Below are 14980 nucleotides of genomic sequence, written 5' to 3'. Positions count from 1 at the left end.
TCAGACGTAATTCATGTTGTCATGTCTTTGATGTCTTGTTCACTGAATTTCAAGAAGTCTTTTGATCCAACGACATGTTAAATACACTAACCATTCTAGCCATTTCCGAGGTAGGAGGATTTACCTTTGCTCCACACTTTGGGCACAACCCAATGCCATGGCGAGCGCTTTTCTTTCCACACGCCATCATTTAGGCAAGAGTTTCCGAGCAGCTGATGAATGGAAACTTTCTCGTCTGCTCACAGCTTTCACAGCTTCGTAGGCACGCTAGATACACCTGGATAACATCGTCCTCACGTGCGCGAGCCTTGGTACTGATGTATTTCGACTGTTCCTGGAGAATGTTCATTCATTTCCCATCATTCGTAGGACTGGGTTCCATCACCATGGCTCCAGCAAAACTCAAGCTCGCAATTGCAGCACGCCATGCACTCCATTTCCACACCGTGACCCCGAACGGAGCTGATTGCCGTTTCCTCACCCGGTCCGACAGAATTGGTCCGGGCGTCCCAGAATTGGGAGGGCGTTAAAGGTATCTTGACTACGATTCAGATGCTTAAAGACGAAAATGACTCGCAAGCGGTGGTTATTGCGTCTGCGACAATTATTCATGCCGAGCAAGCCATCAAGGCCATTCAGCTTGACCTTGATGTGCTTTTGCGAGAAGCCTCTCAGCGTCAGTGTCGAAGTGGTACGTGTTCCGTCGAGGCAAAAAGCCTCCCGAATGAGCGCATCAAATTTGTACAATTTGAATTGGATGAGTACGCTCTGTCTGTTTTGTCACTGCTCCTATCAGATTGCCAAGTCATATACTACACTATTCCTACCTCCATTCCTACCACTCTATCCTGAATAATGACAGCTCGTTTTCCAATAACGGGCACTAGCTCCTGTTCAACAGAGTGCTGACCCTCTGTCGTTTCATCAGTCGCAATCTGTGGTAACAGCATATCGTGCTTCTCTCAGAAACTTTCCAAATCGGAGGGTAGTGTGTGGATTTTCTCGACGGTTTGATGCATCATACCAAGGCGCGTATATGAAGATAAAATCAGGCATGATCGGCCGCCCCAGCGTTTTCTGTGCGCGGACGTGCGACCAGCTTGACCTCTCTAGTTTCCTTATTGAATACGCTCAATTCTCAGGCGGTATATTTGTCGACTGCTCTATTCGTGACATTAGCTTGGCCTTATGGTTTTATGGGGAAAGGATTCCATTGTCAAATCAGTCACGACTGTTGGAATCACTGGCGTATCACCAGAATTAAGAAAATACAACGACCACGACAATGCCCTAGGCATAGTCGAGTTTCATGGTGGCAAGATTGCTCAGCTGTAATGTAGCAGAATGATGGTTGCTGGCTAACTAGACAGTCCATAATACCTATTTCTTGTTCTATCCCCGAATGCTTCAGATGCTCGGAAACGGGAAAACGGCCGCGAATACCATCCAGGTATCGAGATTATTGGCACGGAAGGAATACTAGTAATCAATACTCGACCAACCGCAAACCTGGTCCGCATGAGTCTTCTGGCATTCGACGGGAGATCCCACCACACTACTATGGACGTTTTCGAGAAGCCTTCATTACAGAGGCCAATGAATACACATCGTGTTGTTTGGACAATCTGGAGCCACCCTTCAGGCTGGAAGGCGCGGTGAATGCTGTGAGGATTGGCTGCGCTCTTCAGAAAAGTCTCATCACAGGCAAGAAAATCGAATTCGATGAAATTAGGCAGAGAATATCCTACGAAAAGGACACCCTAATGGCTGCAAGGGTATGACGGAGGGCAGATCGGTCAGAATTAGACCAGTTTGGACAGTTTTCTCCACCGCGTAGGTAATGATGCGAGTGACAGCTCTGTTGAATAGCCGATGGCATTAGGGAATCCTAAGGGACGACTCCAAAAGGCTGCTGAAAGCGTCGAGAAGGTATTTCTCCCCTAAGGAGGAGGCGGTTAGGTTGGGGAAAGCTACTCTCCTACCCGCCTAGGCAAGACGTGCCTGGCACCGCCAGGTTAGAAGTGGAAAGGAGTGAACTTGCCCATAGAACCAGTGGTGACGCTCACCCGAGTCGGAAGCATAGGGCGGCATCATCTCGTCCTAAAAGGGCTGCGCCGCCGCTTTAAACAAATATTGGGCAGGTATGCCGTGTCTCAGCATTTTCCATCTTTGACTCTTCTCTCATCAGCACGCGACATCTTCGAACTCACGCTAGTAGCAAATGCGTGCTTGGCCTGTTCCACAATTTCGATCTGACTATGGCCGAGGAGTTCGATGATGGAGAATTTTTAGAGGCAGAAGCAGCCGTCCAGGGGTCGACAGCGCCACAACGAACCACAAGCACCACCCGCACGCACGATAGCAATGCACCGGCCGTTGTCCAGCCAAAGCCACAGGCGCTACCTGGACGACAAGGCCCATCTGCTATTCTGGTGTCGACGCGACAGAAGGGGAATCCCATCCTGAATCATGTCAAATCTCTTCCTTGGGAGTACTCCGATATTCCCTGCGACTACGTCCTCGGCGCCACCACGTGCGCCCTATTCTTATCATTGAAATACCATCGACTTCACCCCGAGTACATCTATAGCCGTCTTCGACAGCTGGGCAAGCTTTACAACCTTCGGATCCTGCTCGTCATGGTGGACATCACCAATCATGAAGAAGCGTTGAAAGAATTGTCCAAAACGTCCATGATTAATAACCTCACCCTGATTCTGTCCTGGTCGTCCCAAGAGGCTGGCCATTATTTGGAACTGTTCAAGTCCTATGAGCACGCCTCCTCTGCATCAATTCGCGCCCACCGGGCTGAAACATACCAAGAAAGCCTTACGGAATTCGTCACGACTCCCCGAAACATTAACAAGACAGATGCTGCAAGCCTTATCTCCAATTTTGGGTCTCTTCGTGCAGCCGTCAACGCAGAACCAGAGGAATTGGCTTTGGTCCCAGGATGGGGTGAAAAGAAAGTCAAGGCTTGGTCAACAACAGTCCGTGAACCTTTTCGGGTGAAAAGGGCAGCCAAGTCCAATGCAGCGCTGTTGAAGCAAGATGCCTCCGTCATGTCTTCTGATGGTGAGAGCACACCAACCTCGAGAACGGGGAGTGTTCATGCCGCTATCCCGATCGGCAGTGTCCCTAGTTTGAGCAAGCAAAACTCAAATGGCGGAATGACGGCAAAAGATCCCGAGGCGGGCCCCAGTCAGAAAAGGCCTCGATTGGAGGAGGTATCCTTCGACGATGACGACGAAGCTGCTTTGGCGGCACTGGCTGAGGAAGAATCAAGAGTGACTGGTGCAGAGAAGTCAAAAACCACCCGACCACCGACCCAGAAGGAACCGGAACTCAGCGAAGGTGTTGCAACTGCACTAGCTAAACTACGCCAAAATGGTTGAAGGAATAGCAATTGGCCATGCGGTGCTATTCTTAACGATCGGGTGAATGGAAGGGTTTATACAACGAATCAGTGCCAATTTCGAAAATACGAAGCGACACGACAGAATAGGAGTGTAATCTTTCACAGCCGTAGGACCATCGTCTTCCTCAATTAGTGGATGGCTCCTTGGGCGCCGCGTCCGCCAACACACTTCCAGTAAAATACACCAGGTTCGCACGACCAAGACACGCAGTCAGCTGAGAAGGAAAAAGGAAAAAAACTCTCTCTTCCGCCGTAAATCATCATCAGGAGAGATAGTCGCATGCAAGCCCCTACCATCCGCTAGGTCTCACGACGTAAGGATCTTGCCCACAATGCCAAAGACGAATCAGGCATGTTCATTGGCACCGAGGAGCTGGCAGAGGACTGTATACTACGCGGCGCGAATTTGGAAAGGTATCGCAACGGAAACGGCGTCGGGGTTTGGAGGAATGAGAGTAGAAGGTAGAGAACTTGGGAGTTTTTTTCTTTTTTGGAGGTGGGGAAACACAGGTCAGTGCGGCACAGGACGCTGGGTTTAGAGGGTTCCGGTCTGGAGGGGATGGGGCGGGATATGATTCATTGAAGTCTGATGCTGAGGATAAGATCTGCCAGATTTCAAGAGACCGCAAACGGGGTATACCCCACATCAATCATAACATCTGTACTACGCGACATTATTCTCAGACCTACCTGCCTGGTATATGTGGGTAGGGCCAAACGTCCAAAAAGTGACATACAAATACACGCTCTTCAACTTGAGCCAAGGACCCTAGAATAGACCCAAAGTAGACCCCAACGTCAAGTGCCAACCGGTCCCGAAAGCTACGCCAAAAAGAACGACCAAGAAAAGCATCAGGACGTGGCCCAAGTCAGATCTTAAACCGTTTATATCCTTCGACCAAGCCGTCTGCTGCCTTGGTAATGGCCACCCAATCAGGAACATAATGCATAGCCTCGTCAAATGCGGGGATTACGCCATTTTGATTCGCGTCGCTCCAAAGACACACAACCTTGCCCTTCATGGTGGTGTTTGGGTTCTTCGGCTTATTACTCTCATCCTCGTCCATGCTGGGGTTATCCCAGGAGACGTCGACCGTCCATGCCCGACCCCAAGTTCTCGACCAGAGACGTATTTCGTTGCTCCCCCCTTCGGGAACTGGAGGGAACCGCTGGTCGCGTGGCGCCTGGCCTTCAACTTGGAACGCCGCGATGGGCGAGTCGAAGGTGATTTTGCAGGCTCGCGTGTTCTTACCATAGATGACGAAGCGGGCTTTGTTGTCACTGTCACTCGCATTGACTCTGGTGACGTTGAAATTGAGCCAATTCCGGTATTGTCTCTCCGGAGGAGTAGTGGTAGACGTCGGGTTGGCCACGTTGGGAGGAATTCCTGTCCACGAGCATTTTTCAAGGTTGTTTGATGGTCCAGTAGCGACGCAATCGAGTTCTTGTCCGGCGGCGCTGGGTAAATCGGAAATGGCATATCGAACGTACGGGGGTACACCCGCCAAGAAGACAGTATTGTTACTTTTGTCGAGGTCCACCTGTTGCTGGAAGAAGAGTTTTAATCGGTTGTCCGCCGAGAAAGGGAATGCAGTCAGATTGTAGATCATTGTGCCAATGAGGACGAAGAAGAGAAACATGGGTATATGCCATGTAAAGCGGTGTAAAATGGGAACGAGCAAGGAGAAGAGCAAGATTGCGCACACGGCAATCATGATATAGACCAGGAACATCGAACTGCCATCCTGACCCGTTTGATGAAGACCTTCAGTCGTCAAGAGTCCAATTTGCCCAATGACGATGAGGTTGATCGGGACGACCGCCAGCATCTGCACGATCCACAAAGAACTCCATTGGGGTTTACTCCATTCTTGTTCCTCACACCCGTCGTCCGTTTCATCCTGGGGCTTAGGCGCTTCGCTTGGTTCATCCGATTCTGCGTGGTATCCCTTAAAAGTGGATCGACCTCGACTTCTCAACAAGCTGGACCTTTCGGTGGGCTCTTCGTCCTCCTCTGGTTCGACGGTGTAGCCACCTTCTTCCGGTCCAGAGACAGACGTATTATGGCGTACTCCTGACGTACTCCGGGAACGAGACGATGCATACTCCTCGCCAACCTTGCTGCGGCAATAAGTAGACTTTTTCGGTAGAGAGAAGAGCTCGAGGTACGATAGCCAGGTAGCCAAGAGCACCGTCATGGCATAAATGAGGACGAAATAGGTGCCCACCAAATGGAGATTCTCTTCCAATACCGTGGCCACAACCAAGAGTGTCCACCATCCGACCCACATCCAGGAAAACCCATACGCACGGGTGAGTGATGACGGCCGTCCGAAGTCCGCTGCGCGGCATAAGAACCACGCCACGAAGACGAAAGAGGAAATCATCATGCTCCAGACGGCCCACTCACTACTGTGGGCAATGAATGGATTTTCTTTGAATTGGAGGTAGGCCAAGGCCACTGGAGCCGCCGAAGCAACGAGCAGGATCAACGGGAATCGGAAGAAACCACGCCAGCCGTACAAGAGGATCTCATCATCTCCATTCGGCATATGATACGGCCTGGACCCCGAGAAAAGATAAAATTTGTCCGCACGGTAGAGCAGTGCCAGTGTCAGAAGGAGGAGGATGGGACCAGCAACCAGCAGGGTGACGGAAAGAGCGAAGAACGTATGTGCTTTGAAAATGACCACGATCCGACCAAAGATATCAAACCACAGCGCGGGGCTCCCTGGTGTATGCTCAGGATCCAGATTTGTCGTCAAGGAAGCAGATGTGAGAGCTTGTGTCGTGGCCACGGCCGCCGAGAGCATGTGCCAGAGGGAATTTTGGCCAGTATGTCGCGAGTCATCCTGGTCCGTATGGTATCGTGCCCGGGGTCCGATGAAGGCCACGTCCAGTCCACGATAACCCAGCTTGCCGTTGAACACCACATAATCTGTCTGACTTCGAATCAGGCCGCGGTTGAAGCCGTCGGCAGAGGTCGAAGAACCAAAGGGATACTGGGAGTGAGAATAGGCCTGGGTCACAGCGCCATCCGTGCTTCGAAAGAGGGCGGCTCTTCCACCTGCCCCAGCACCTTCGAGATTGAGAAATGTGCTGACGATCTGGGACATGGGATGCTGGCTAAATACGCTAGCTCCATTCAAAAAATCCTCTTCACCATTGTTCCACAGCAGAACCACGCCATTCTTGGGCTGGTTTCCTGGTGTCGTGTAATACCTCACCAATTGCAAAATACAGATGACACCGACCCCGTCGTCCGTTGAGCCGAAGCCGGTCGACACGCTGTCATAATGGGCATTGACCAGGACTGCGTTCCGCGCCGACGGCTTGCCACTGGGCTCCAACCACCATTTGGTTTTATCATCTTCCGTGCCAGGGACGTAAACGACCACGTTGGTGCCTTCGAAGTAAACACTCACCCCGGGAGCAGGCGGGATCCCACCCGAGGAGAACGTCAAATTGGCAGTATTGTCCTCGAACACATATGCAGGAGAAGGGTCTTCTGCGAGGTATGAAGATGCACCATTCTCTTTGACAATCGAATCGATTCGCTGGAGGAGCCAATCATGGACCTCATCATTGTGATGGCTATTGTAAGGATGGTAGGAGGAGGTGAGCAGCTGTAGGTCCAGCCACGCCTCTGTCAGATTGATGCCGTGGATTGGAGTGGGCGAGGTTGGAAGAGAAGGGACACCGGTGTGGACGACGATGAGGGTGACAATAACAGCCAGGTAGACAATGGTGGTAATGATGGTGACAGGCCAGCGAGTGAAGGCGAAAGGATTTGATAACCTCGCCATGACGAAGGTGAAAAGGGAAAGGAACAGGCCTCAAGACATTAGGAAAAGTCTAGAAATGCAACAACGAGCTAGAGGAGAAGGATATGAGGTACGGATGTGACTGAGGTTGCTGATGGTTGAGGCCGAAGTTAAAAAAGTCAACCTGCATCTCGAAACTTTCCCCGCATGCCTCCCATTCTTGCATGCAACCAGGCATCTTGAAGAATCCTCACATCATGAACATCATACCCGAGGAATCACAATACTGAGGTCAAAGAACTTCTGGGTGTAAGCGAGACTCGCCCGACTTAACGTCGCTGTCGTTGAAATATCGGCGGCAGACGTTCCACATGGATCTACGGCTTTGCCATGGCCAATTGCGGGCCTATTCACCGAGAGGACAAACCCCCTTATCGCCGAGATACCAAGAGATCAAGATGAAAGATCGGATCCAAACTTTGACGGTGTCGATCAATGCAACCGGCGCGGTTCACTATCAAACCCATACGAATACGTCGCGGTTGAACCAAAGGTATGCAGTCCATCCTTAAGGCTCGGCACTATAAAATAGGCCCATTCCTAGCAAGTGACTTTGAGGTAGGTCAGATTCCATCTACAACTAGCATAATGTCCTTCTGGGCTCTGAGTGTCGCATTACTACCTCTCGTGTTTGCTCTGAACGACCCAATTCGTCTTGAGGTGAGGCATCGTGTCGACTCACAAGTCGCCAACATCCATATAACCATCCATGGGACCGACTCACTCAAAGGGATCTTAATTACATATGGTCAATGTGATGCACCATCGGCGCAAAGCGCACATCACGAAATCCACAGGTATGACGATGACGAGTCTGATCGTTTGATCTGGCGAATCCCAGAGTCGGTGCCGTCGACAGGCTGCTTGTCGGCATGGGCGAAAGATGTCCTTGTGGGAAGAAGTCAGCCCATTGCAATAGATTTCTCTCTTCAACATGGACGGAGAAAGCAAAAGAGGCAATCAAGCAGCGCAACCGTCGTGATGGATAGTGCCAACGGTATCGATAGCCGTGGTCCTTGGTTCGATGGTGTTGCCGCCTTAGAGGGTACACACCTTACTGCTGTTGCTTCGGAATCCGCCAAGTCTAAACAGATTGGTATTGTGGGAGCAGGAATGGCCGGGCTGATGACCTGGCTAGTTTTGAACGAAGCAGGCATGGCGAATATCACAATTCTAGAAGCATCCCAAAGGCTTGGTGGGAGGGTTCATACCGCATATTTCGGACCCCCTTCTGCCCGACAGTATCAAGATAAGCGGCCTTGATTCAGACGTTGGTCACTCCACTGACCGGGAACTACAGATGGGACCTATGCGATTTCCCCAAGCAATTACCTATGCGGACACCAACGAGACTATCCGAATCAAAGACCATCAGATCGTCTCGGACCTTGTGGAAGAATTAAATCGTCGGAATGCCGGCAATCGCAACTTCACCGTATCTATGATTCCATTCATCAATTCTAGCCCCAACGGGATCGTCTATCGAAGCGGACGGCGAAAGCCCAACGGCGAACTTCCTACCGTCTCGGACGTGGCAGAAGATCCTTCTCTAGAGGAGATTCCGACATCCCCCGGACAGGTCGCGGAGATCAATCAGGTCCTTGGTGGTATTACGGCCAACCAGACGTTCATGAACAGCCTCGCCCGCAATATCTTCGCGGCGCACAAGCAATGGCTGACAGCAGGCCTAGACGGGCTCGGAGGGGACTCCTGGTCCGAATTCGCATACCTCCACAATTACCTCAAGTATGCAATCAATGACACCCTCATCGCTTTATCTGGACCATTCGGACAATTCACGTTCTGGGATGCGATTTATGAGTCGTTCTATTTCGGCGCAACCGAGTGGGCGACCATCGACGGAGGCTTGAACCGACTACCGGCGGCATTTCATCCCCTTGTCGACGACGCTGTGATGATGAACGCCAAAGTCCAGCAGATTTCATACAACAACGGAACCCGCCGTGTCAACATTACATTTCATAACGGCCTGAACTCCACGAGACCCCCCCGGAGCGCGACGTTCGACTACGCAGTTCTTACGCCTCCTTTGCCCGTGGTCCGATCTTGGCGACTTCCCGCATTCTCGTCCGCGCTCTCTACCGCCATCCATACCTGGCCGTACGATCATGGCTGCAAAGCCGCATTGCAGTTCCGCACGCGGTTCTGGGAACACCTCGACCGCCCCATTTACGGTTCCTGTTCCACGAGTACAGACACTCCTGGAATAGGCCAGATCTGCTACCCAAGCTACGATGTGAATAGCACAGGCCCCGGCGTCGTCCTCGCGAGTTACATCACCAGCACCGATGCCGTGCGCTGGCTTAGCGCGTCTGAGGACGAATATATTACCTATGCGCTCAACGCGCTGGCTGAGATCCATGGACCCATCGTCTACGAGCAATATACCGGCAACGGCACGAGGTACTGCTGGCTTCTCGACCCTTATGAGTATGCCGGTTGGGCACAAGCGAGCGTCGGAATGCGTCAAGCATTTCTCCCGGACTTCTTCCGAACAGAACAAGGCTGCATTCTCAGCGGTGAGGCCACAAGCTTTACCAGCTCTTGGATCGCGAGCGCATTGGAGAGCGGGATTAGGGCTGCTGTGCAATTGCTGCTTCAACTTGGATTGGTGGACGAAGCCAAGGTTGCCGTGGAGAAATGGATGGCCAGGTGGATAGAAATATAAGAGATAACTGACGAACGGGAAATCTCTTCTCTCATCAATACTTAAGAGGTTATTCTCTTGATGTGCATTGTGAGGGCTACCCTGTATAAGCTTGCAACTAGGGGAACGGGTTGAAGGTTTGTGTGTATTCCGTCATCATTATTGGCACACGCCATTATGCCTGTGTTGAAAAGCTTCTCAGCGCTATTAAACGAAGAGAACAGGGCCTGAACTTGTGATATGCCTCATTGGGTTCATGTATCGAAGGCAATAGCTGACTAAAGACTTTCTCGAAGCGTGCCATTACCATTTAAGTAATGTGCGAGCAGTGTTCAGGGTCCCATATTGTAACTAATAATGCCCATAACTTGACTTATGCTCGAGGCCCTTCAACCCGCCGCCTTCGCTGCGAACTTACACCAGAAGGACCCTCGACTTACATTCGGGGAATAGCCAATGATTATTACGGTGTGAACCCCCGATACGATGACCGTCAACTCCTACAGGCAGAGTATGGTAGGATGTGAGATGGTACAACCCACTATTGGCAGCCTGGGCATTCAGCCTCGGCACAGGATGGCAACTACAGTACATTCTTGCTTTCCGAACAGTGCATGTGTGAACAAAGTGCCTTCGACATGCTAATGGGAAGACTTCTTCTAGATAAACACGCGAAAGCGATTTGACCTCTTTCCCCCGACTCCTTCATAGCGAGTCTCGATCCTGATGCGTTGCCTGTGTTTGCTACCAGCCATGCGATTAACCGGATGGGCGTAGTTAAGGAGTGTGCCAACACTGTAGAGTCATAATTGCCAGTGGTTCCACCTGAACATCTCCCCCGCAAGAATTGTGTCAATCGTTCTACGTGTCCCCACCATTCGTTACCCAACTGGATTCTTAATGAAAAGGTTTAATTAATACAGCTTAAGCGCAGCTATATGAGGCATCCCGTTCTTTTTTCAATCTCGTCGCTCTCGTTCTCTTGCTGAAAAGTTTTCTGATTTGATGCCTTCATGGCAGCACCAGTGACCGACAACGCCTACAAGAAAGGGATGCCACGCTCACGAGCACGCCAGGCTTGTATGAGATGCCGACGACAGAAATTGAGGGTATGTTATTGGTGGCCTGGAGCGCTATGACCTCGGAATACCCCATTCCAATCCCCGACCGAAGCTCTTAATTGAGATCTTTGATAGTGTGATAACGTACGACCATGCACTCTGTGCGTCCGTTCATCTGTAACATGCCAGGACGTCGTTCACCCTAAGAGGTAGAGACGCCGAATATGTGAAATAATAAAGTATTTATTTCACGAAATGAGAGCGACGAATTGACACGAACTTAGGAAGCGAGCGGCCATTCCGAGCCTACAGTCGTCAAAGACATCGACCAGGACTAGCCAGGCCGAGCACACTCAGTCAAAACGGATAGATGATACCCCGTCAACAACCAGTAACATTTCCCCTTCCGATGCAGATTTCCCACCAAGCAGGTTGCAAGTGGAAACATGCCAGCACAGTCGAACACCGAATCTCAATTGTGAAAGATCTTCCACCTATGGTCTAGCTGATCAAGTACGTTGCCGCTTCGTTTCTTACTTGTCACCATGTCTCAGCACTTTACATGCTCATTGCGATCAAAAGCTTTTCCAAGCCTACGATTCAGCCTCCGGGGCGCTCAGCGAAGCCGACGCCATTCCCGATGGCAGTCTCGAACAACATTCATCTCTGCTCAGAGACGACAGACTCGTACCGGTTTCCGAATTGATCGGCTTCGACTTGCCATCACCGAAAGTCACTTGGATGCTATTCGATGTTTTCGTCAATTCGGTCCATTGGTTCATGATGCTCTTCCATGAGCCATCATTAAGAGCCGACTTGGGAGAGATGTTGAGAACGGGTCGTGCTCATCATCGTCAAAAATCTCAAATATACCTGGTCTTGGTAACACTTGTCATTGGCGCAAGATATGCCATCAATGATGATGCTCCGAGTCATTCTCCAGAGATCGAGTTATCAAAACTAGAAACCTATCTCTTGAAAAGGATTGAAGAGAATATCCTGGAGTTGATCGATCAAAATGACCTCGAATCGGTGCAGACTTGCGTCTTGTTGGGCTCGCTCTACATCTATCACCGTCGGCCGAAGCGATGTTTCATCATCAATGGGGCTGTCATGAGAGGCGCTCAAGCATTGAGTCTCCATAAAGAATCTGCCTGGCCTGCAATGAGTATCGTGGAAAGGGAAGTGCGAAGACGCGTTTGGTGGGCGTTATATGTGTGCGACGGGTCCGTAACTCCCAGATGTATGGCTGATCCATGTTGATTGGATTTGCTTATTTCTTCCAGGTTTGGAGCGATCAACTTTGGAACTCCGTGTACTATCCAAGACGGGGACTTCCAGGTCAAGATGCCGCAGAATATAGACGACACATCCGATACATGCCCTGGATTCAACTCGGTCGAACTTCTTGAGGATGGAAGTTACGAGCGGGTCACCACGCTCACATATCAGCGTCTGAAGTTCAAGCTCTACCGCATTACATCCCACATCACTCGCGATATCTATTTCCACGGAGGACGATCGACACCCGGGATTGTCAAGAGGGTTCAAGAGATCCATTCATCTTTGCTGGGTTGGGAACAGATGATTCCCCCTGAGTTAAGACCGAGCTCATTTGCGGATCGGCGCAATGAGCTTGTGGACCCCATCACTAAGATATTCCGTCTACAAGCGCTCTCATTACAGTTGTCGTATGACAACATTCAACTTATCTTGCATCGGCCACTCCTTGTCTATAAGGGAATGATACATTCTCCTCATTTTCCAAAGCAAACATCACCAGAATTGCGTCCAAGACACCAGGAAACGGAAGACTCACACCTTTTCGATCAGGAAACGGCCATTTTAGAAGACAGTAAAACTCAATGCTGGAAATCGGCCACCAGAACATCTCGAATTGATGAATACCCCGAAATACTCACACAAATGCGGAACACCCATACGGCTGGCTACATTGGGATTCAAGCATTGACCGCCGGGGTGATGCTTGTCATCTTCTCACTCTCCCAGCCTTTCTCTGCTCGCGCACAAGAAGCGAAGCGTGGTATTGGCAGATTGATCAGAGTGCCTAAGCACCTTGGCTACCGCACGGCGATATCCGATCAGACTGGCCACATTTTGGAGAAGTTGCTGCGATTGATTTTCGCACAGGAAATGAAGATGCTTACGGCTGACGACGAGCCTGAGCATCAGCCTCGGAGATTAGATGAAACTCGCCCTGCCTCATCTCTGTCGGTCTGCCGTCAAAGTACTTCAAGACCGAGTCGACAAGTGGACGAGCAAAATACTACCGGCATTACCAATGCAGGAAATCCCGAGGTAACACAACATGGGACCTACGGCAATGACGATGGTCTGGCCCTAGACAACCGTCATATACTGGATGTGCAGCCACTTATTGAGGGCAACTTCAATGAAGCTCTGCAATCTTTGCAACAAGGTATGCATCTCCTTTATTCCCACAGTCTTCGAAAAACATATTTCATATATCTGGCTAACATATTGTCCGTTCCCTTCTCACCAATAACAGCCTTCAGCGACAATAGAATCGGCAACGACCGGCCACGGACTCTTGCAGCACAACATAAATCGAATAATCCACCTAATCTCCAGAGCCAGAATAGCACTGGGTCGGCGCCCATGTTTTATTCGCCGACAACTGACATACCCGCGGGCTGCAATATTTTCGGAAGCCTCGAAGATACGAGCCAGGGTTGGATATGGGATGACTCATTTCAATTCACCTGAAGAGCCAGGCAAGCTTTCCAAAAATGCGTTATTGGTGAATACGAGAAGTGTTTCCATTTACTTTTCCTGCTCCTATTCTGCTTTGTTCAACGTTGCTTGCGCGCTCCCCACAACTCTCTGGACCTGCTCCGTTTTCTCTGCTACCGCCGCCTCGAACGTCTTTCTATACAGCTCATATCCTTCATGGAATAAAAAGCTTTGTATCTATCCAGCCCATGTTTTTTTGCAACTTCTCTGAAATAACCTACGACGGAAGATGAAGAAGAACATTCAATCTGTATTCTTCCTTGTATCCAGGCAGCGGAGCTGCCAATGTGACTTTGACGCCGTGGCTTTTTCGATGACGGCGGCAATTTCCCTCAGCGTCTCATAACAGTGGCTGGATATGTTGTGCATCTGATCGGTCACGACTTCGCGTGGTGCTTCCATAATGACCGGGTACGCGTTGGCGACGTCATCGACGTATATCCCTTGCAAAATGAAGGTCAGTTGTGGAAGTAATCGTTTACACACCCTCGGATTGAGTTTTACTTGTTCGGCCAGGAGGGAGATGAATGAGTAGTAACTACCCCAACAGCCAAGAGTTGTTTCGCAGTTCCGTAGTCTTTGCAGCTAGATGACGAATGATTCCTTTGCCAACGTGAGCCTGCGAGGTCTTGCTGATTTGCTTGATCAAAGTGAGGACATCGTTGAAATGCGGCTCGTAGCTGGAGATGTCTTCGGAGCAGGAGACGATCACGTCAATGGTGGACAGAGTCGAGATGAAGGATGGAAGGTCCGCAATGATCTTTTCACTTCCGAATAGACCATACGTAGCCTATCCTGCCTGCGTGAAAGCTCTGCATAATACGTATCCGATAAAGTCATTAGCGCCTATAACCAACGCTATTTTACGGGCCATAATGAGGCATTCAGCCTGGGAGTTCTATGTTTATGGACAGAAAGCGCTTGATGAGAAGAGTGATGCTCTGGTCTCAAATGGAGCTGGTTCCCCATGGTCGACGCGATCAGATTGTCACTGCATTAATAATAGTGTCTCCGAATTGGTTTCTCTAATTCTTCTTCCTACATAGTGAAATTTTAGAAGTCCAAGTATCACTTTCAGCCGAAATATCAGGCTCATTCCTCCGTGGGAAAACGGTGGTCTGTTCCATTTCGGCGGGCTTGCCAGTAATATTGTACAAGGGCTCTACGATTATGTGGACCGGTTTCTCAGATATCAGCTTCCAATGCTTTGAGTCTGACCGAAGTCTCCTTGCAA

At 50.3% G+C, this 14980-nt stretch overlaps 4 protein-coding genes across 4 annotated transcripts; 3 read left to right on the top strand and 1 right to left on the bottom strand.

The window, feature by feature from the left end:
* Positions 1-2258: 2258 nt before the first annotated feature.
* Z518_05655 (uncharacterized protein) lies at positions 2259-3395 on the top strand (the record flags this gene model as incomplete). The annotated part of the gene is made up of 1 exon (XM_013416466.1): positions 2259-3395. One exon carries the CDS (start codon positions 2259-2261, stop codon positions 3393-3395), a length of 1137 nt encoding a protein of 378 aa, XP_013271920.1.
* Positions 3396-4287: 892 nt separating this feature from the next.
* Z518_05654 (uncharacterized protein) lies at positions 4288-7224 on the bottom strand (the record flags this gene model as incomplete). Its single annotated transcript, XM_013416465.1, has 1 exon — positions 4288-7224. The coding sequence occupies one exon, from the start codon at positions 7222-7224 to the stop codon at positions 4288-4290; it is 2937 nt and encodes a 978-aa protein (XP_013271919.1).
* A 606-nt stretch (positions 7225-7830) lies between these two features.
* Z518_05653 (uncharacterized protein) lies at positions 7831-9931 on the top strand (the record flags this gene model as incomplete). The annotated part of the gene is made up of 2 exons (XM_013416464.1): positions 7831-8437; positions 8511-9931. The coding sequence occupies 2 exons, from the start codon at positions 7831-7833 to the stop codon at positions 9929-9931; spliced, it is 2028 nt and encodes a 675-aa protein (XP_013271918.1).
* Positions 9932-10923: 992 nt separating this feature from the next.
* Z518_05652 (uncharacterized protein) lies at positions 10924-13719 on the top strand (the record flags this gene model as incomplete). The annotated part of the gene is made up of 5 exons (XM_013416463.1): positions 10924-11019; positions 11107-11180; positions 11256-12197; positions 12258-13411; positions 13502-13719. 5 exons carry the CDS (start codon positions 10924-10926, stop codon positions 13717-13719), a joined length of 2484 nt encoding a protein of 827 aa, XP_013271917.1.
* Positions 13720-14980: the final 1261 nt, after the last annotated feature.

The sequence above is a fragment of the Rhinocladiella mackenziei genome, assembly GCF_000835555.1.
Source record: "Rhinocladiella mackenziei CBS 650.93 unplaced genomic scaffold supercont1.4, whole genome shotgun sequence".
NCBI lineage: Eukaryota > Fungi > Ascomycota > Eurotiomycetes > Chaetothyriales > Herpotrichiellaceae > Rhinocladiella > Rhinocladiella mackenziei.
The sequence above is the reverse complement of the archived record's forward strand: the minus strand, read 5'-3'. Positions and strand labels throughout refer to the sequence as shown.